Raw genomic sequence first — 22069 nt, forward strand, 5'->3', positions numbered from 1 at the left:
AACTCAGAGGGTAAGAACAATGGTTGTCTCTGTGAATTTCTGCTGACACTTTAAAATGGTTGCACTGAAGTCTGCATTCGAGTCTGGCACACACGAGTCAGGTCTGAGAAGGAGGATCCCTTATGAAAGGCCTAATGGAGAGTAGCTGTACAATCCATGGGTGCCATTTTCTATGCTTAGGGCTCTGCTCCTCATTAGTAACTTGGTGCCAAGCTCCCACTGACCATGTCCTTACAAATGGCTGCTCCCAACCCCCTCAGATAATTTTTGACCTGCCGCTCCCCGCCGCCCCTTGACCAGCCAATATTTTCATGGTGACACTTATCAGCACCGGGAGTTCAACCATCGCTGCAAACTCTGCTTACACAAAGGCAGCATCATTTGCATTGGTGCAGTTTATCCCTTATTCCAGCCCAGTTATGGAGTTGCTCAACAGCTCCCCTGCTGATTGGGGTGTGGCCTCAGTAGTCCAAGTACAAAGCCACAGGACTAGGTCTCCTGAGGGAAAGGAACTTCCTCTTCCTCCGTTGCAACCTACAAAATGATCCAACTGATGTAGCTCTGGATCATTCATAGTGGAGCCTTGCCTAGAGAAACCATTGCTAAGTTAAGCAATAAGCCAGGGCTGATGGGCAACTCCATGGCCTTTTGGAGGAATTGTGTTCATTCCAGAGGCACAACCACGGGTCAGTGTAGGTGTCTCAGATCATTTATAGAGAGCCGTGTTCTTCATCTCGGAACCTGTCCTATCCCATTGGACAAAATCGGAGTGACTGGTGCCTCATGTCCTCTAGGGGGAAACCTTTTCACCCTAGATGGAGAACTGAGGGGGACTGTTGACTCACACCCTATAGGGCCACAATTATTCTAGAGGTTCAAACTGATGAAGATCCTGATAGAAGGGGACAGACCTGGGCCAGTAAAGACTGTGTTTTCCTTCTCTCATCAGTGAAGGGGACAGAGAGGTTGAAGGTGGATGGCTGGATGCCAGGTTGTGAAGCTGCATTTAACTGCACTGTTTTTCGTTTTCCTTTTGTGTAATTAACAGCTAGTAATTTAATATGAAGTTGCTGCCTCTTGTGTCTGTGTACCTCAGAACCTCCTCCTTTTTGACCATTTCACTCTTGCAATGGGGTTCGTTTGAATCATTCACACTTGGCAGAGGGGGGATGTCGGAAAAAAACACCCCCAGAGCAGGGGGAGAGGGAGTTGTTATTAGAGCCGCATCTGCACAGGTTGTTTACACTTTCTTTGACGTTTCTGGCTTCCTGCTTACAACGTGCTTGGCTAAAGCTCCCTCAGGCAGTGCAGGGCCAGAGCAGCACTTAGTTTCTCTCAGGTCTAATTTAATATTGTTTTTTACAGCTCATTTTTCGCATTTAAAACTTGCTTTAGCAGATCCAGACCCAGAAGCATATTACTGGCCTGTCTAAATACACCCTTAAAAGGAGTTTATCTTAATAATGATGAGATTACCCCTTTTTTTTTCTTTAACTGTATATATAACATTACATTGCATCCAAAAAAAACAAAGCCTATGTCAAAACAACATTAAGCATTACAAACTTAGAAAAGATCAGAATTTAGGTTTCCTGCACAACTTTCATTTGGCCCCTTGTGCATATCCATTATGATACAATCTTTAATGTCACGATCACATACTATTCTTTTCCACAGGACTCTTCCCTCATTCAGTGCAGGTTGGTCAGTGAATTTTGTTTTATTCCCATCATTCAGTGTATAGCCCTAGGCCTTATTTAATGTACACTGTTCAAACCTTGCCCTAAGGACAGAATCATTAATTTCCTTGTGGTTTTTTTTCTATGGCTCTCATTAAACATTAATTAATTTATTTTCATAACATCCCTGTGAGATGCAGGATTGGTATTATCTCCACTTTATAGAGGGGGGGACTGACACACAGAGAAATTAAAGTCAACAGTGTCCACTGATATGTGATGCGAGGGGCCTGATTCTTAAAGGTATTTAGGTGCCTAAAGCTGCAGATAGGTGCCTACTGGGATTTTCGAGTGCCTATGAAAATCCCACTAGATATCTATTTGTATCTTTAGGCTCCTATATATCTTTAAAAATATGGCCCTTAGGGTGTGAATTTTCAGAATACTTAGCATTATCTGCAACCCCTCTCTACCCAGGTCCTCCCTACCATAAGTTCCTTACCCTACTGCATTCTGTGTCATGCGGCTTCTTCTCTTTCCTCATGACCTAGATGCCAGCAGGGGGAGCATTGAGAGCACAGGGCAATGTCCCTGCTCTCAGTTCTAGTGCTCTGCCCCAGAGCAGCCTGAAAGAGCAATTGCAGGGAAAGTCCTGGACTCAGCCCCAACACCGCTGGGATGTTGCATGCACAGTCCAGTGGTATGTAGGAGCTGTGTGGAGCTGGTGCATGCTCAGAACAGACAGACTTGTTGGAGAATTTAGAAGCCAAACTCTAACACATCTCTGTTGAGTGTGTATGAACGGCAATTTTTTCTTGGACAAATTTGGGTAGTTTTTCATGGAAACAGCAAAAGACACTTCTCTGTCACAAAGGCCAACCCCCTGCCAAATTTCAAGTCTCTGCTCCAAAGCCAGGAGACATTAGCGCTTCTAAAAATAACATTCCTACAACCAATTCATTAGCATGGGCAAGACAACATAGTTTTTTCCTTATCCTGTTCTCGGAAACGGCTGAATTATTTTTGCTGAAACTTTCCCCCAAAAAGTTCAGCCACAGGCAGACACCCAGTGTGGAAAACTTCAGCCAAATGGTTTTAGTTTGGCAAGGTTATAAACAACAGAAAATAGGGTCCTTCAAATGAGAAGTTGTGGGCAACCTTAACTATAGGCAGTGTTACCTGCACCACCTAAAATGGTTATTTTTTCAGTCACCTTTTTCAAGCACATTTTTAAAATAGGGGTTTTTTCGGTTCGAGTCCTTTCTCCTGCTTTAAAAATAGCTTTTAGTAGGAGACAGCCTTAGCCAATGTTAGGATCTTCAGGTGCCTGCCAATTTGAGCATTCTCTCCCTCCACCTTGAAGTACAGAGCAGCACTGTTTTCTGCCCACTCACATCTAGATGTACTGTTCTTAAGTGTCTCTACCCGGAGCAACTTACTGCGGTGATAACATTCATGGCAAATAGCATCGCCAGGCTTTTGATTTACAAGCAGATAAGTTGGATACTTTTAGGCCTTGGCTACACTTGCCGCTGTACAGCGCTGTGAGTTAAACCTGACTTCGTGCAGCTGAGTAGGGAAAGCGCTGCACTCTGTCCACACTGACAGCTGCCCAGCGCACTGTCGTGGGCACATTTGCAGCAATTGCAGCGCTATTGGGAGCGGTGCATTATGGGCAGCTATCCCACACAGCACCTTTTCCCATTCTGGCGCCGTGGGTTGTGGGAAGGGGGCGTGGGTGCGGGGGATTCTGGGTCCTGTCCCAGTGCCCCGTGATGCATCGCTTCACATCCCAGAAATTCCTTTGTTTCCGTCCACCTTTGGCGCCATCTTTCAACGGTTTCTGTGCAGTGCGATCTGTCTGCGGGAAATGGAGTCCGAACTGCTGAGGCGTATGCTGACGAGTCTCGCCAGCACGTCACGTTTGGCTGTCGAACTATTCCTTAAGATCCAAAGTGACAGTGAGAGTGAGGGTGAGGAGTCCGACGATGCTATCGAGCCACGTAACGCGTACGACACGAAATTGCTTGTGGCATTCACGGACATGCTCAGCACCGTGGAACGCCGCTTTTGGGCTCGAGAAACAAGCACCGAGTGGTGGGATCACATCGTCATGGAAGTCTGGGATGACGAGCAGTGGCTGCAGAACTTTCGGATGAGAAAAGCCACTTTCAGGGGACTGTATGAGGAGCTTGCCCCCACCCTGCGGCGCAAGGACACGAGATTGAGAACTGCCCTGCCAGTGGAGAAGCGGGTGGCTATTGCACTCTGGAAGCTGGCAACTCCAGACAGCTACCGGTCGGTCGCAAACCAGTTTGGAGTGGGAAAGTTGACCGTTGGAATCGTGTTGATGCAAGTTTGCAAGGCCATTAATCGCATCCTACTCAGAAGAACCGTGACTCTGGGTAACGTGCAGGAAATAGTGGATGGCTTTGCACAAATGGGGTTCCCTAACTGTGGAGGGGTGATAGATGGGACGCACATTCCTATTCTGGCACCACCCCACCTAGGATCCGAGTACGTTAATCGGAAGGGATATTTCTCTATGGTTCTCCAGGCGCTTGCGGATCACCCTGGGCATTTCATTGACATTAACACAGGCTGGCCTGGAAAGGTGCATGACGCACGCATCTTTCGGAACACTTGGCTGTTCAGGAAGATGCAGGCCGGGACTTTTTTCCCAGAGCGGAAGATCACGGTAGGGGAAGTTGAAATGCCCATTGTGATCCTTGGAGATCCCACTTACCCGTTAATGCCGTGGCTCATGAAACCCTCCACAGGGAGCCTTGACAGCAGCAAGGAACGGTTCAACTACAGGCTGAGCCAGTGCCGAATGACTGTGGAGTGTGCCTTTGGCCGTTTAAAGGGCCGCTGGCGATTTCTTTATGGGAAGCTGGACTTGGCCGAAAACAGCATCCCTGCGGTTATATCCACGTGCTGTGCCCTCCATAATATTTGTGAAGGGAAGGGTGAAAGCTTCACTCAGGCATGGACCTCCGAGGTTCAACACCTGGAGGCTGAATTTGCACAGCCAGAGAGCAGGACTATTACAGGGGCCCAGCGTGGGGCTGCAAGGATTAGGGATGCCTTGAGGGAGCAATTTGAGGCTGAAAACCAGCAGTGATATCTGGTGCCCTGCACGGGAGTGAAGTGCAGTAGTTCCAATCTTTAGGAATCAGTGTTTGCTAAGCAGACAAGCAGACTTGCAGTGCCTGTTTATTTCCTGGGCTAAGGAGTCTTTTACTTTATGCAATAATAAAGAATGTTTTCAAAACCAAAGAATCCATTTATTGAAAAGAAAAAAAATGTATTTATTGAAAAGAAACAAGGGGGTGGAGTGGGGAACAGTACAATCACAGATTCGCGTATGTCCTGTCTGGTGCGCTGTGCAGTGAGTGCTGCACTTCAGGACAGCTATACTGCATGGTGATGGGGGTTGAGTGCAGAGGGTAAGGGTCGTGGTTTTCAGGGCTGAGTGGTGAAGATACTGGTGTTGGAGGCAGCGGGTGGCATGAAGAACATGGAAGTTGGGGAAAGTGGGTTGGAGGTGACAGTGGGGCACAACGGAAAGAGTTTTGGGACAAGGGCTGTGTGGGGGGGGTGGCGTTTGCGTTTGCGGTACTGCTCCTCTTTCTGCATGGCTACCAGCTCCTGGATAGCATCTGCTTAGTGCTCCAGGATGCTTATGAGCCTATCAGTGCTTTGCTGCCGGTCCGCGGTACTTTGCCGCCGGTGCGCTGCGTTTTCCTGGCGGATCCTGCTTTCTCTCTCCCTCCAGTCCTGTGCTTTCTCATTCTCTTTAATAGATTGCTGCATCACTTCTTGCAGCATGTCTTTGCTTTTTCGCGGTCTCTTCCTGAGTCTTTGCAGTCTCTGAGCAGGCAATAAGAGGGATGGCTGAGGTCTCAAGTTTGATGCAGCTGTATAGGCAAAATGCAACATTTAATAGAGGCAGCATTGTTTATACCAGACAGAATAATGATTCCTCCCGCACTTAAGGAGTAGGAAAGACACAGGGTCTACACAATAGCATAATTTTCCCATCCGAAACAGAGCACACATATCCCACAGGAGCCTCAAAATGGTGAGTAAGGGGGACTGATTGTTTCAGGGCTGCACTGTCCTCTGGGTTTCTGTGCCTTGGGGAGAGCCAACAGCTTCAGGGGGCACCTACACTGAACACTGTCCCAACATTTTCCACAGGAGTTCGTCCTGGACGATATCTCGCTGCTGAGGGTGACCTGGGAAGCAAGGGAGGGTCTTCTACTGCAATGCGGCTTCCGCCCTGGCCCATATGCAGCTTGCCTGTGTGCAGCAATGGTCCCCCCGCCCCTCGCGGCACAGTGGCGCGGACACGTTAGCCTGGCTGGGACAAGGACCACGGTGGCTCTCCCGATAAACCTGCGCAAGAGCATTGCACACGTTCTGGATGAGACATTTGAGGAGATTACTGAGGCCGATTACTGCGATGTGATAAACCACATCAATGCACTATTCCGCATCTAGGCATGCATGCCTAACCCTCCTCTCCCAAAGAGCCCGCACCGAGAAAATTCCTTCCCGAAAAAAAAAACCACTTACCGGGAACCTGCTCTTCTGTTTGTCCTCCACCAAGTACCGGCCGCTGCGACTGGCTACCTTCCTCCTGGCTCGAGAAGAGCTCCTGGCTGCATGGCTCCAGGGATTCCGGGGTGTCTCCATCCGGCCCACCACCATCACTCCCGTTTTCCTCCTCCTCCTCCTCTTCCTCCTCCCCCCCCCCCACCGGCTCTGAAGTGTCCATGGTGGTGCTCGAAGTGAAGGTGGGGTTAACCCCAAGTATCGCATCCAGCTCCTTGTAGAATCGGCAGGTCGTGGGGGGAGCACCTGAGCGGTCGTTTGCGTCGCGGGCTTTGCGGTAGGCACTCCGCAGTTCCTTCATTTTAATCCTGCACTGCAGGGCGTCCCGGTCATGGCCCCTTTCCATCATGTCCTTTGATACCTTCCCGAAGGTATCGTAATTCCTACGGCTGGAGCGCAGCTGGGACTGGACAGCTTCCTCCTCCAAACACTGATGAGGTCCAGCAACTCGCCATTGCTCCATGCTGGGGCTCGCTTGGCGCGTGGAGGCATGGTCACCTGGAAAGATTCGCTGACAGCACTCCACGCCACGCCGGGCTGAGCAAACAGGAAGGGGATTTTTAAAATTCCCGGGGAATGTAAAGGGTCGGTCACATGGTTGGTTACCTGAGGCCAGGGCAGTAGAGTTTGAACTGATGACCAGAGTGGCTAGAACAGGCATTGTGGGATACTGCCGAATAATTCTGGAGGCCATTCACAGCGCATTGGGCGGCCACACTGGCGCCGCAGCGCTGCAGTGGCAGCGCAATACTCGCTATTCCTCTCAGAGAGGTGGAGTACATGCAGCGCTGCAACCACGGAGATACAGCGCTGCAAATGCCTTGCCAGTGTGGACGGGGAGTGAGTTACAGCGCTGGGGGAGCCTTTACAGCACTGTAACTCGCAAGTGTAGCCAAGGCTTTAGAGAGAGATTTTTTACTCTCAGGGATTCTGAAATGTCTGGTATTGCAGACATAGCTGGACAAGATGTTCAAAAGTGGGTACCTAAAGCTAGGCTCCTAAAGCCATATTTAGAAACCTAAATAAGTGCCCCAATTTTCAAAAGTACTGAGCACCCCACAGTTCCCTCTGAGGTCAAAGGAGGTGATGGGCAGCCAGTGCATCTGATAACCAAGCCACTGATTTAGGTACATAGAATCATCAGGTTAGAAGGAACCACAAAGGTCATCTAGTCTAACCCCCGTCAAGATGTAGGATTTGTTGTATCTAAACCAGGGGTGGGCAAACTATGGCCCGGGGGCCGCATCCGGCCCTTCAGATGTTTTAATCTGGCCCTCAAGCTCCGGATGGGGAGCGAGGTCCGGGGCTTGCCCCGCTCTGCGCGGCTCCTGGAAGCAGCAGCATGTCCCCCCTCCGGCTCCTACGTGTAGTGGCAGCCAGGGGGCTCCACATGCTGCTCCTGTCCCGAGCGCCGCCCCCACATCTCCCATTGGCTGGGAACCATGAGCATTCATGGCCCGCCATACAATTTTCATACCCAGATGTGGCACTCGGGCCAAAAAGTTTGCCCACCCTGGTCTAAACCATCCAAGACAGATGGCTATGGAGCCTCCTTTTGAAAACCTCCAGTGAAGGAGCTTCCACAACCTCCTTAGGCAGTCTGTTTCAGTGTCCTACTGTTCTTACAGTTAGGAAGTTTTTCCTGAGATTTAATCTAAATCTGCTATGCTATAGTATGAACCCACTGCCTCTTGTCCTGCCCTCTGTGGCAAGAGAGAACAACTTTTCTCCATGTTTTATGGCAGGCTTTCACGTATCTGAAGACGGCTATCATGTCTGCCTTTAGCAGGGCCATCCCTAGCTATTCTGGGGCCCTACGCTGTGGGAGGTGTGGGGGGGTGCCCCAGGGCTCTGTGGGGGGGGCTGGCCCCAGGCCTCCATGCCGGGGGGGGGGGGGTGGCTTGGAAGGAACCACCCCCAGCACTCACCAGCGGCGCAGCTGGGCCTGGGTTGCTGCACTTCCCACAGCCGGTGAGTGAAGGTCTGACCCTGCTGCAGAGTCCTCAGGGGAGTGGGGACGGGGCTGGGACAGAGCAGGGGTGGGAAGAAGCGGGGCTGGGGTGGAGAAGGGGCCGGGTTGGGGCCGTGGGGAAGAGGTAGAGCAGGGGATGGAGCAGCACGCAGCTGCGCAGGGCACCAGGAAATTTGCCCCAAATTTGCTGGTGCCCTACGCAGCTGCATACTTTGCGTATGGGTAGGGACAGCCCTGGCTTTTAGTCTCCTCTTTTCCATTAGGAGCTAACTTCTGTTTTTGAACATGTTGGCCAGTGATACAGCATGGAGTTTTTCTGACTTCATCAAGCCCTACTAGCAACCCAGCCTATCCCCACGGAGAATATAATAGAGAGAAAAACACCACAGGAAGTCAGTGAGGGTGCGAACAGTTGTCCTGTACTGTGGCACATGTGGTCATACACAGTATTGTTAAAGACATGCTGACAAGTGTCTTCCCAGCTTGTATTCTTTCAGGGCAGGGACTTGTGTGCTTGTGCAGCAGCTAGCCCAGTGGGGCTCTTCTGGTCCTGGTTTAAGCCACTGGGTGCTCCCACACTAAAAATAATGAAGAAGAAGAATGAGGGAGCTGGTGGCAAGGGGTGTGTACAAAAAGTAAGTTCAATATTGAAGCTTTCCTGCCAGGCTTAGGAGGTAGAAGTGCATGGGCTCCCTATTCGTACAGTGAGCTGTTACTTGTGAAGCTATACCAAAACAAATACTCTGTTTCTGAAAGCCTCTTACTATTAGACGGGGATCTGGGGTTTTAATGCCTGCAGTAGATTTTTAAATCAAACCCAGCTCCATTATCTTTTCTTTAACCCTCAAGCAACTGTCTAGTATTTCAGAGGGGAATTGGAATCTGCTTCCATTTATCCCATGTGTTTCTTATAAATGAGGCATTGATACCCTGCCCCCTGCACCTCTTTCCACTTGATGGAGCAGACCCAGATTATTACCACCAAACTATTTAAGGAAGGAGCGACAAAGCCGGGGAGAATAGGAATACATCTCAGACCCTATCGGAACTCAATCTCTTCCCTAGAATGAGTGCTAGTAATCCCAGTGGTGCTACTCTTTGCATGAAACTTTCTAGTGCTGTGTCTGGGGGTCAGTGCACTCTGTGTTTGGTCAATGTCTAGTCTACTGATTTTTTTGGGAATAACTTTGGAAAAAACTAAGGATTTAAATTCTGTGGCATATTGTCATGAATCTGTGCACAACCCATGGACCTCCAGGTTGCCACCGTCCTGTGATAGCAGGATCAGCTATCCAATCTGCTCCAAAACCATAAATCCCCTATTGCTTGAGACCAAGAAGCATTCAACTGATGCCAGTGGAGCTATGCCGATTTAAATTATCTGAGGATCTGGCCCAGTGTCTCCGATGCAGAGCTTAATTTGAAAAGGAAAAAGTGCCGCGGCTCAAGCATAACAAAATGGCATCCACCATACATGCAAGGTCATGCTGCATGAAGGATGGCATTTTGTAGAACAAAATGGTGTCGTCCGCACAGTGTGACCTCACACTCACCGTATATACGAGGTCATGACTTGCATGCAGGTGTAGAATTGCATGCCTTATTAAATGCCACTAATGGAAGGTGCCACAAGTACTCCTCATTCTTTTTGCTGACACAGACTAACATGGCTACCACTCTGAAAACTGACGGAAGAGGCACTAGGGCTCTGCCCTGGCATGAAAAGAGGTGCCAGGGCTAAGCCCCAGTACAAATTAAGCTCTGCTCCTATGCCCGTCTCCAGTAATAACTTGGGCTGGATTCAAACTGGCGACTTAGAAATTAAAATCTTCCTATCCCAGCGCCATCTATTTCCCCAGTTTATGACTTTTGAAATCTCATTACACCCATATTCCATATTACTCACTCTGGGTAAAATTCACCCTCAAGGCAGAGAATCAGCACAAGGTCTGTATATTATTTAAATCCCATTTAAAACTACAGCATAGACCCTTACTAAAGGATGAATTTCATCTCCTGAGAACATTGGAAAATGGAATATATTGCATGTCCAAATGCCTTCTGGCTTTCTGCTGATATTCATCTCTCCATAATGCCTTTCTCAGTGGTGATTACCAAGATTCTGGCAAAACAAAACAAAGTTTCTTTGTTTTATAATAATCGCTTCCCTACTCCTGCCTGATTCATTCAGTTACTCCTCAATCTAGGGTCTTGTGATGTCAAAATGACTTTCACAGTGGTGTATTGTAATGTTATAGTCACTGGATTGTGATTGAATGAATCTGAGAGAACGAGGAGGCTGATTAGAAAGGAAATAGCTTCTGTTTACATAAGTATACTGGTAACCAGCAGAAAATAGTTACAGAAAAGGACAGTTTTCACTGGGATTTTATAAAATTGTATACATTTAGCTTGCTGGAGTGGTGTGCTGTAGCTGCATTTCTCTTTGACAAGACTTACAGAAACCTGGTATTGCTGTTAAAACATTCAAATCTGAAAAGGAAGAAGGCGAGAGAGAAAGTTAAAGATTTTCCTTCTTTTAGCAGGTGATTTATCTAGAACATTTGTCTGTAATTTAACCGCTATAGCCTGTGCACTGTGATGCTCCAGCTGGAGTTACCACTGCATCACTTAATTCATTTTAATCCTCCATAACATGGACTGAACTAAATTATATTATATTTTATTTATTTATATATATTTTATTTCAGCAGTCAGATGGCCAGTAACATTAACCTTTTCTTCCTTACCTGCACTCTCTGTCTGTCCCATTCAGTCAGAACCAATAGATCAGTTCATAGACCAACCAATTGTACTCATTTTGAAACTCTCTGGAAAACTTTTGTCTCCATTTAACCACCTGTGGTGGAACATGTGGGGTTAGATCCATAGCTGGTGGTAAGTCAGCATTGCTGCATTGACTTCAACAAAGCTATGTCAATTTACATCAGCTGAGGATCTGGTCTGTGGTGTCCTGAACCATGCTTGCTTCTATAGCTGTTATGACTTTCTTCTTCTTAAATACTATACAGTGGAAAATCCTTAAAGACTAACATATTTTCAGACATATTACCCTTACAAGTAGAGAAGCCTGGAAAACCAGGATTTTTCTTACAACATTTTTTGCAGGAAAAAAAATCCCCTTTGGAAATGTTCCCAATGGGAAACTCCAAAAATATGTGAGAGTGGGGTGTTTTTGTTTTTCACTTTCCCACACTTTCTTACTGTTTCTCAACTTTTTCCAATAAGGAGGAAACACTTTTTTTCTTGTTTAAAACAATATTTTCATTTTTAAGTGTTAACACTTCAACACACTATTAGTTTTCGAACTGACAAAAGACTGAAAACTATCAGAAAGTGGGAGGGAAAAGTAGGTTTTACCTGGTCATTTCAAAACCAAAAATTCTGAAATCCAAAAAAAAAAATCCCCCAACATTCTTTTGGAAAATGAAAAACTTAATCAAAACAACCCCCCCCCCACACACACACACACAAACAAATATTTTTGACAAACACTATTTTCTGGGGGGGTTGAAAAAATTCAACCAGTTCTACTTACCAACATTGCATTATCTGTTGTCCACAAAAATCTAGATTTTTGTAAAAACACAAATAAAAGAATTAGTTTTTCTGCTGCAGGTACACAGGACCAGGTCCTTAGCCTTAGTTATATGTAATTCCATATAACTTGGATAAAAATTTACACTGCCTGAGGATCTGGTCCTGGTCTATCCAGAGGCGGCTCCAGGCACCAGCACCGCAAGCTCGTGCCTGGAGCGGGAAGCCTCGGGGGGCAGCCTGCCGGTTGCTGTGAGGGCGGCAGGCAGGCGGCTTTCGGCGGCGTGCCTGCAGGAGGTCCACCGGTCCCGCAGCTTCGGCGGCAATTTGGAGGCGGGGACGCCGATGGCGCGGCACAGGCGGACCGCCCGCAGGCGCGCCGCCGAAAGCCGCCTGCCTGCCGTGCTTGGGGAGGCAAAAAACATAGAGCCGCCTCTGGGTCTATCTATACAGTGTTGTCCTAGGGACTGTTCCCTTTCTAACCCGAGCAGGCATAAAAATGTCACCAGCTAAACCATAGCACAGAAGAGATGTGACCTCTCCCACCTCACTAAGGTGTGAAGTCTACAGCACCCATTTTTCCTCAGTGAGGTGGGAAATGGGAGAGGCTTCAAAGTCTTCCTGGGTAATTTAAATACTGCTAAATTTGGATACTATAGACTTCTGCTGGAATAGCTAGGTTGGTCAGGAGTGCGAAGCGTTGTGATGCCTGACAGACGTGGCTGTGTTGGCAAAAGCCCTGAGTGGCGGTGCAGTTAGGCCAGGAAAGCCGTGCTTTTACCATGTCGTTTATTTTGCTTGGGGTGCGAATGGGGAACTGGAATAAAATATACCAGAAAAAGCAGTATCCAGGATAGCTTGCCAGTAAAGTTTCCTCTGTAGTCCTGGCCCTTGAGGCAGTGATCACCTGATCTGATCATGCCAGTTCCGTTCTCACTCCACCCTTCCTGTTGTTATAGCTGCTTCTTTCGTCCGTATCTTGTTCCTCTTTGCTGTCTAAACTTACGGACAGGCCTGTCCCATTCATCCTCTAGTTTAAAGTTCTTCCCTTGGATTTGTTGAACTTCGGTTGAGCCATACTATTGGTCCTCATTCCGTTCAGATGTCGCCCGACCCGTCGTCTTTCAATATGCTGTATGCGTTCTAGAGATCCCACCTCCAAATAAATAACTTCTTCCCGCCTTCACTAATGTTTCAATCACACATTCAGGGTAGTTTTCTTTCATTGTACCCCAATCAGCTAGCAACAAACTATAGAAAACTACAGTCAATGGGCTGGACCCTCCCTTTGTTTCGATCGAGTTATGCTCATTTACATCAATTGAGGATATAACTTTACATTTAAAAGTCTGACATAGGCTGGGATTTTCAAAGGGCGCTAAGGGAGCTAGGCACACAAGTCCCATTGAATTTCCATAGGAGTTGGGTGCTTAACTCACTTAGGCTGCCTGCTACAGACTCTTCTCATATGCCTCTTCCTGTGTCCATTTTCCCCCCCTTGATTGTGAGTATGCGTTAGGAGCTTCCTATTAGCCTGCTGGTCAGATTGACATGGAAAAAAGGGTGGTATTCTACTTAAGAACCACCCAGGGTTCCAGCTCATTGTATGATCACATGACTTGTTAAAATGGAAGAGTTTTCAAATATTAAAAATCAATACTACGATCTTGCCGCTTATTCAGTTTGAAGTCCTGGTTTTCATTCCTGTTGGGTGTTTCTAAATGGGAAATATTAATCCCAGGTTAACAGGAGAAAAAGAACAATCTGGAAAAGTAGAAAACTCAAATACTCTGTAAGCTTCCTGGTGACTGGGAGGCTCAGAGGATTGGAAAGAATATACATGCCATTGCTACCTGTTCTATTGAGAGAGATGTGGGTCAAGCCTTTGCACCATATTTAAAAGCTATTGCATTTAGTATCTGACATAGGTGAGTTTTAGCCATCTAGGAAGGGCAGGAGCTTGTGGTTAAGGCAGTGGCCTAGGTATCAGAGACTCCTGGTGTGACCTTGAGCAAGTCACTTAATCTTTCTGTGCTTCAATTCCCCATCTGTCAAAAGGCAATAACACATCCTTTATCTATTGAGAATGAATGTTCTCGATGGGGAAACGATCTGACTATGTTTATGTACAGCACCTCGCACAATGGGTCACCATTCTCATTTGAGGACATTGGGTGTTACTGCAATACAAATAACAAAGCATTACATAGTACTTCCTGTAAACAGGTAAGGATTATACTGTGGGGCTGATAGTGAGCAACATTTTCTAAAGAGAGTTAGGAACCTAAATCCCTTTGAAAGTCAATGGGATTTAGGATCCAAAATCACTGAGCTGCTTTTGAAAATTTTCCCCACTGTGAAATGCAATCTTTCACCTCTCCATCACTCATTTATTGCTTGCCCTGTTCACTAGTGACAACGTGTTACAGGTGCCAGCTGTTCTGTGGCCTTTGAGTAACGAGTCAGTGATTTCAGCCCTCTTCTCAGTGGGAAAGTGTCCAAAACCGTGGCCCTTGACTCGCATGCTCGTTTGCAGTCTGACAGAGAGGCTAAGAATCAAATAGGCCTGAGGACTGAAGTACCTTCTTACCCCTCCAGAACAGGTTGAAATACATTGCAGGGCTGGGGCGGGAGGGGAAGCTGCTACTGCCTGTACTGTGGATAAACTATGGACTTCTAGGGCTTTCTGTCTGGCACCTTGCAGCAACACAGATTCTGGGGTTAGAGCATCTCATTATAAATGACTGCATATGTAACACCGACAGACCCCAGTCTTTGGCAGGCAGGATCGAACCTGGGATTTCTGGAGCTAAATACATGAGCCTCTACTGCAGTGGTCCCCAACCTTTCAGTGTGGTGGGCACCAGACGACTAGCCGCCGAGGAGTGCGGCCGCCGGACAAGCAGCCACCGAAATGCCACCGAGAAGTGGCAACGCCAAGAAGTGTCGCTGCCACCGAGAAGCAGCGTCATCAAGAGACGTCGCCGCCGAGAGGAAGCTGCTTGTCCGGCGGCCGCGCTCCTCGGCGGCGGGGCGCTCCCTTGGCAGTAGGCGGGCGCACATAGATGTCCCGGCGGGCACCATGGCGCCCGCGGGCACCGCATTGGGGACCACTGCTCTACTGCGTGAGCTAAAAGCCACATGGCTCTTAGCTAAGGCTGTAGCAGACTCATTAATCTCTAAGTGGTCTCAGTGCCAATAGAGGGGACCGAACACCACACCCAGGAGGTGTGTGGGTTACAAATAAGCTTTTGATTTGCCTTTTCCCAAACTGAATATGTCCTGCACAGGAGGGACCCTGGCAAATGAGTTCCTGACAGAAGAAGAGCTGTATATTCGTTGGCTGCAGATTGTGACTTTCCTTCCTGTGATGTCCTTCAGCACTCCGCCATGGGTCTGCTGTGACGACTGGGTACGTACTCTCCACATACTACATCAGCGCGTGCTCCCTGACGCACACAGGACAGCTAAACTGCCCTGTAGCACCTTTCATCCAAAGATCACAACAGAGCTTTATAACGCCCCCGTGAAGCCGGTATTACCATCTCCTTTTTACAGGTGAACAAGCTGAGGCACAGAGGTGTTTAAGGCCAAAAGGTTCAGAATTTGGGTCTCTAAAATCTAAACCCATGTGTTCTAAATGACAGGGTTTAAAAAAAAATAATAAAAATCATTAATGCAAGCTCCCCTCGACACAATTTGAAGAATTGATTTTCATTTCTGTTCAGTGTTTCTAAACTGGAAACATTAAGTAATCCCAAAGTAACAGGAACAAATAACAATCTTAAAAAGTCAGGCTCCTAAATCCATAGATTCCTAACAAGTGTGGGTGGATTTTCAATAATGCTGAGCCCCTTCAGCTCCCACTGAAATCAACAAACCTGGGCTTGGTCAGATCAGTGAAGGAAGTGAATTCCAGGACAAGGGCTCTTCAGTGTGAACACCCTGTTTCTGGAACCACAGATGTTTATATCTCGGGTCTGTTGGCTCAAGTGTTTCAGCTGTTCTAGAAAGCCAGGGCACTTCCTGTAATATAGTGCCTGTGGCTAAACTTACTCAACAGGGGTGTAAGCTGCTTTCTGCCCCAGGCAGCTGTTGCTTCTGAGAGGTTCTCAAGAGCAATTCAGTATAAGACACATTGCGGTTAACCAGTCTAGAAGTCATAAAGATATGAACAACAAAGCAAGGTCCGTGTTTGAGAGAATGCCTTACCCGAAGGAGATAATGCCTTTTGGGCTACCAGTGCCACCTGAGATTCCAGGAGCAATCGGGCAACCTAAATCACCATCAATTTGTTCACCACTTAGACAAACACTAGAGAATACCCCTGAACAGTAGGAAGCAAACCACACCTACTGGACTCGCAAGGTCCTTTCCCCATTCTACAGGCACTGCTTTCTTGCCTGGGTTAAGTTTAGCCAGATCACTCTCATCCAACCCTCAATAACAACAAAGCAGTGAGAAGTGACACTCCCCGCCATCCAGATCTGATGAAAGTGATACCTAGAGCTGTGTACTATCAACATACTGATGGCACCATTGCCCATGAAGTCACGCTATCTCTCCCAGCAGTTCCACATGCACATAGAAGAAGAGTGGTGGTAGAACAGAACACTGCAGAACTGCACTCCAGACTTTTCTTGAAGCAAATAAGTGCCTGGGAGATAATGCGCTTCCAGTGCTCCCCAGTTTAGGAGAGAGGTGCATCACCCCTGAAGCGCTGCTGACTTCCCACCAGGATGATTGCACTTCAAGGGAACACTTTGCCGAACATTCAGAAGCAGAAATGGCAGTCAGAGAAACAGGGTGTCCTTCTGTATACACATCTCCCTGTTGCTTCTGAAACAGCAAGTATCTAGAATAGAATCAAGCAGGCTGATCTCAGACATGGAGCTGAGGGAGACTATAAGGGGGGAAATTATTTGTGAAAATTCAGGCTGGGAGAATGAGTGCTTAAATCACATCCTCTACACTAGTAGCAGAAGAGTTAATCATTTATGGGTTAGAAGAGATGAATCCAGAGGGGATATTACCAATATACTCAGCTCCTAGTGGAGTTCATAGCTACAGCTATTATCAGTCTATCACAGCTGTTTGCACATGATTGTCTGCTGTGTCTATTGATCATTCTGCTAGGATTTACTGTGTCTGCTTTTCTGAGCAACTACTCTTTTCCTCCAGGAATACATAAGTAGGCTTAAAAGTCTCATTTTTCTGCTCTTATATTGCCATCTATTAAGTGAGAGAACATGCTAAATTCTTCTCCTCAGGTACTGAATCTCACTAGGCAATACATACAGAGGCATCAAGATTTTGTTGTCCCGCTCATTCTAAAATTCAGCAAGGAATGGCTCTCCTGGGGGTATCCCATCTTCCGGCCGCTGTGGTGGCTCAGCCCCAATGACCCAGTCACCTTCACTATAGATGACGAATTCCTCATTGGAGACGAGGTAAGACACAGAGAGATTTGGGTACTAATTACATGCAGCAACGTTTAAGATTATGATTAAGACCAGGTACCCCCTGATGCCCACACTTCACTCCCGACCCATCTTCATTGAATGCTCCAAATTAAATGGCATTCCTGTGTTAGAAACATAGAAACTGATCCAAGACTCCCATTGACTTTAATGGGCTTTGGATTAGGCCCATAGACATTAAAGAGGGAAAAGACCAATTAAGTAATTGGCACTTATCCAAACCTGGAGGTCAATGGAAGATTTTTCCCTATATTCTCTAGTGCTTTTCTCATTCTAATTTTAAATGGCTCTAGTGAGTGAGCTTCCAACAAATCCCTGGGGAGGCTCTTCCACAGCCTATCGGATTTTACTGCCAGTTGTTTCCTGATAGTCAACCTAATTTTTTTCTTCTGAGTTTCATCCCATTACTCCTAGTTGTGGCCCCTTTGCCCACTCTAAACAACACTTTTTCCTTCTTGACATTTATATTGTCCAAATACTTGTACTCATGATCAGATCCCAGATTGTTATCTCTTCGCCAAGCTAAGCATAGTTAGCTTTTAAAATCTTTCCTCATAAGTCAGAGACTTCAGCCCCTGAGTCATTTTTGTTGCACTTCTCTGAATTCCCTCCAATTGCCCTACCTTTGGAGAGCTTGGCAAAGACTACACAAGAATAATTTTGATTTATGGGATGTTCTCTGAAGTCTCCTCTAACTCCTGCAGCATCAGTATTTCACTGTTGTGTTTACAACGCTTTGGCAAAGTAGCTGCCACTTATTGCGCTGGTACAAAAGACAGAAATTTCCAACTATCTGAAGAGCAATTTATAAACTTCATTCATCGCCTCTGCCCATTCATTTTCCTTAATGACCCCTACCAGTCCAATTGTGGAAAATCATTGGTTTGTTACTGTAGGATCCTCTATACATGTGCACTGGTTTGTTTCTCATAGTGTTGGTTGTGAGCACTAAAAGAGGCTCTCCTGGTTGCTTGTGGGAGCAGGGCTGTATACTTGCTTATTGCTATAGGCTTTCTCTGGAGCACTGAGTTGTGTGCATCTGGTTTATTATTGTAAGGTTGATCAGGTGTTTATTGACTCTTCTAATTTTGATGAAGAGCTGAGAATTTACAAAAAAAGATAGAAACTTGGAAATCAAAATAAATATTAGGTTCAATGTTGGCCACTGGATGATGCCCTGATATCTATGTGTGTTTCCATTACTGAAAAGAGAGTGCACAGGGTTCCAGTTTATAATGCATTTCTTGATTACTCATAGAAGATTCAGTTGTTTGTTTAACCGATTACTTTTTTTCTGCCAATTTTTCTGTTTTATTTCCATGCAAAAGGCAGATGAGAAGCAAAAAGTTGAGAGCCAGGAATTCCTAAAATCTGATCCCAAACCTGTCACTGACTTTCTGTAGTCTTGGGCATGTCACATAACCTTTGTTTCAGTTTCCCAATTTGTAAAGTGGGGTTAATAATAATAACATTCAGACATTTCGCTGGCATTAGTTAACGTTTTTGAAAATGAAAAGCACTGAGTCAATTTTCAGCTAATCAAAATGTCGAAAAATTTCAGTTTGGGTTGAATGAAACATTTTGTTGTGACAAAATCAAAATGTTTTTGATTTTTTTAGTAAAAATTAGAGAAAACTTTGAAGCAAAAAATGTTTAGGCATGAAAACATGGAAACATTTTGATTTTAAAAAAAATTTTTTTGCAGCCAAAACAATTCAGGCAAACTGACATGAATCCATGAAACATTGTAGCCAAATATGCATTTTTCACTGGAAAAAAGGCATCAGCTGAAGAATTTTGCCCAAATATGGTCATGATGTGAAGGAAAACTGAGATTGCCTAGTGTATAAACACAGGCTGAGGTCAGTGCCCTGATGAAGGCACTAAAGCCTGTAGATAAACAGATTGGTGAATATGCGTGAGGCTATTTTTGACCCTCTAGAAAGATGTTCATATATTGAGGAGTTCTATCTGAGCTAGAATATTTTAAATTACAATCCTCTAGATCCATAAATTTCAGAGTAGCAGCGTAATTTCATGTTAAGTGAATGTTACCAGTTACCATTTAACAAGATAGTTGCAGCACATTAAAGAGCAATTAACATTCTTACTCATTTTCCAGTAGAGTTTCAAACTCAGTTGATATCTAATTAAGTTGCCTGGAGCTTTTTTTATTTGTTCAGATTGAGATTAATTTAAATGTCTAAATATTTTTGTGAATTTGGAATATTCACACATTGATCTTGGCTTTTATAGCTTTGAGTTTATCTGCCTCTGCAGATTTATCTCTTTCATTGCATTAAGACTCACTAAGTGTTCACTTAGCATATAAATGGTGTGAAATTTAGCATCTAGTTATGGCCTTATTAAATCTAGAATGTATGCTCAAAGAGCAATTGATGACTCATTTAAAACTTTGAAAAACTTCTTTCTAATATATATCTGCTTTGATATTGTATATTTTCTTTATCTCTTCTCTAACTCTTGATTACTAGAAAAATTGCATAAAAACTGAGGATCATGGTGGTTTAAGATTTCTTTTGCAGTTTATTCCCGAAGTCATAATCTTCTGTTTGGGACATCACATTAATCTCCACAGCAGTGCATTGTGATGTCACAAACAGAGAATGATGATTTCAGTTTCAAAACCAATCCAAAATACACCACTATGTGTCAGTTCCTTGGTAGGGTTTTGCCAAAAGTAGCTTTGATTTGAGGTTTTTAAAATAGGCAGTGGAAATTTTAAAGCCTGATTTTTAAAAGTGAATTTCATTCTGGAGACTAGCAGTCATCTGGGTCTTTTCAGAAGTGACTAAAGATTTGGAGTGCTTTGGTTTTGGGTGCCCAGCTTGTAGCCTGATCTATGGATTGTGTATTAATTATATTGATTACTTAGGAATTCCCAGGTATCACTCTGAGGTTCGACAGGTTCTTGTCCCAAGATCAGGCCCAGTATTATTACAATTACTGTTCAGTTGGGAACCCTGAAGTGCACAGTTGCAACACTCACACTTTAGGAACCTTCTGTCTTTGTAATAGTTTATTAATACATTTAGCGAAGTCACAAGCACGCTAATCCAGAAAGGTAGATAGAGATATAGAGAATGTACATCTGAACATCCATATACTCACACCATCCCTTGCAGGGCAACCTGAAATGTTAACTATTATCTTCCTCACCACCATTACCTTCCTCATCCTCACCAGTGGCCATCATCCTGGCACCTCGCAAGGGCTACTTCTCTCTTTCCCTCTGCACACAGGCTGGGATACGACCTTTATAATATCAGGGTTGGAAGGGACCTCAGCAGGTCATCTAGTCCAACCCCAGGACCAATCCCCAAATGGCCCCCTCAAGGATTGAACTCACAACCCTGGATTTAGCAGGCTAATGCTCAAACCACTGAGCTATCCCTCCCCCCAAATATACTGTGCTGACACCACTATGCCTAATGCATATTCAGTAGGGGTTTCTCCCCTCTTCCTTATTTGTATTTCCTTGCCCTACTAATGTTGGGGTGCCCTTCTCCTATAGGTTAGTATATTAATGATCTCAAATATATCATATATATTATCATATATGTCAGTTCGTTGCCATGATGGCCCTCTTGTGGTCAGACATCTGCAGATGTTCCTATCCTAAAATATCAAAAGCTGGTGTCAGCAGGGCCGGCTCTAGCGTTTTGCTGCCCCAAGCAGAAAAAAAAGAAAAAAAAAAGCCGCGATCGGCGGCAGCTCTACCGCCGCTTCATTCTACAGCGGCAATTCGGCGGCAGGTCCTTCGCTCCAAGAGGGAGTGACAGCCCCGCCGCCGAACGGCTGGACGTGCCGCCCCCCTCTTCATTGGCCACCCCAGGGTTGCTAGGCTGGTGCCTGGAGCCGGCCCTGGGTGTTAGCTCATCTTCCTGTGGTTGCCGGTGTCAATATATACAAACTTCCCCCTTAAACACTCTATTCCCAGTTCCCCAAAACTTAGGAGTGACCATTGGGCCATTTATCTATGCCAAAATTCATAGGCCTCAAGCCTACGGTTACCATTCGTCCGGATTCTCCCGGACATGTCTGGCTTTTCTAAGTTAAAAATAGTGTCCGGGGGGAATTTGTAAATGTCCGGATTTCCCCCCCGGAAAGGGCAGCCGGCTGGATCGTGCCACTCACACGGGGCTCCGGCAGCCAGAGCCCCTCCTCCACTTCCCCCTCCTCTCCCCTGCTGCTTGAGATCACTCCCCTCCTTCCCCTCCCCCTCCCTGCATTTGCAGATCGCCAGACGTTCGCAACGGGTCTCCGGCAGTCGGGAGCCCCCCCCCCCCCCCCCCCCCCCCCGCTGCCCAGCGCGCCGCTCTGCGGGGGCGGGGACCGGGCTGTGCGCTCCGCTGGGGAGCGTGGCAGCGTGTCGGGCTCCACATGGAGCCCGACACACTGTTCTGAGCGGCACGGTAAGGGGGCCAGGGGGTCAGAGAAGGGGCAGGGGGGGTCTGGAGGGAGCAGTCAAGAGACAGGGAGCAGGGGGAGGGTTGGATGTGTCAGGAGTTCTGGGGGGGGCTGTCGGGGGGTGGGGGTGTGGATAAGGTTTTGGGCAGTCAGGGTACAGATAGGGGGTAGGGTCTCAGGAGGGGGCAGTTAGGGTGGGGGGGGTCTCAGGAAGGGGCAGTCAGGGGACAAGGAACAGGGAGGCTTAGGTAGGGGGTGGGGTTCTGGAGGGCAGTTAGGAGCAGGGGTCCCAGGAGGGGTAGTCAGGGGACAAGGAGCGGGGGGGGGGG

General features: G+C 46.6%; 1 protein-coding gene across 1 annotated transcript in view; it reads left to right on the plus strand.

The window, feature by feature from the left end:
• Positions 1–22069, plus strand: part of LOC112107610 (SITS-binding protein-like) — a 67301-nt gene that overhangs the window by 33194 nt on the left and 12038 nt on the right. Inside the window, exons 8-9 of the mRNA XM_024201384.1 lie at positions 15120–15241; positions 17100–17279. Of these exons, the coding sequence (XP_024057152.1) occupies positions 15120–15241; positions 17100–17279 (302 nt within the window). The remainder of the gene's footprint in view (positions 1–15119; positions 15242–17099; positions 17280–22069) is intronic.

Source organism: Terrapene carolina, unplaced genomic scaffold (genome assembly GCF_002925995.2).
Source record: "Terrapene carolina triunguis isolate 2854851 unplaced genomic scaffold, T_m_triunguis-2.0 Scaffold261, whole genome shotgun sequence".
In the NCBI taxonomy this organism is placed as follows: Eukaryota; Metazoa; Chordata; order Testudines; family Emydidae; genus Terrapene; species Terrapene triunguis.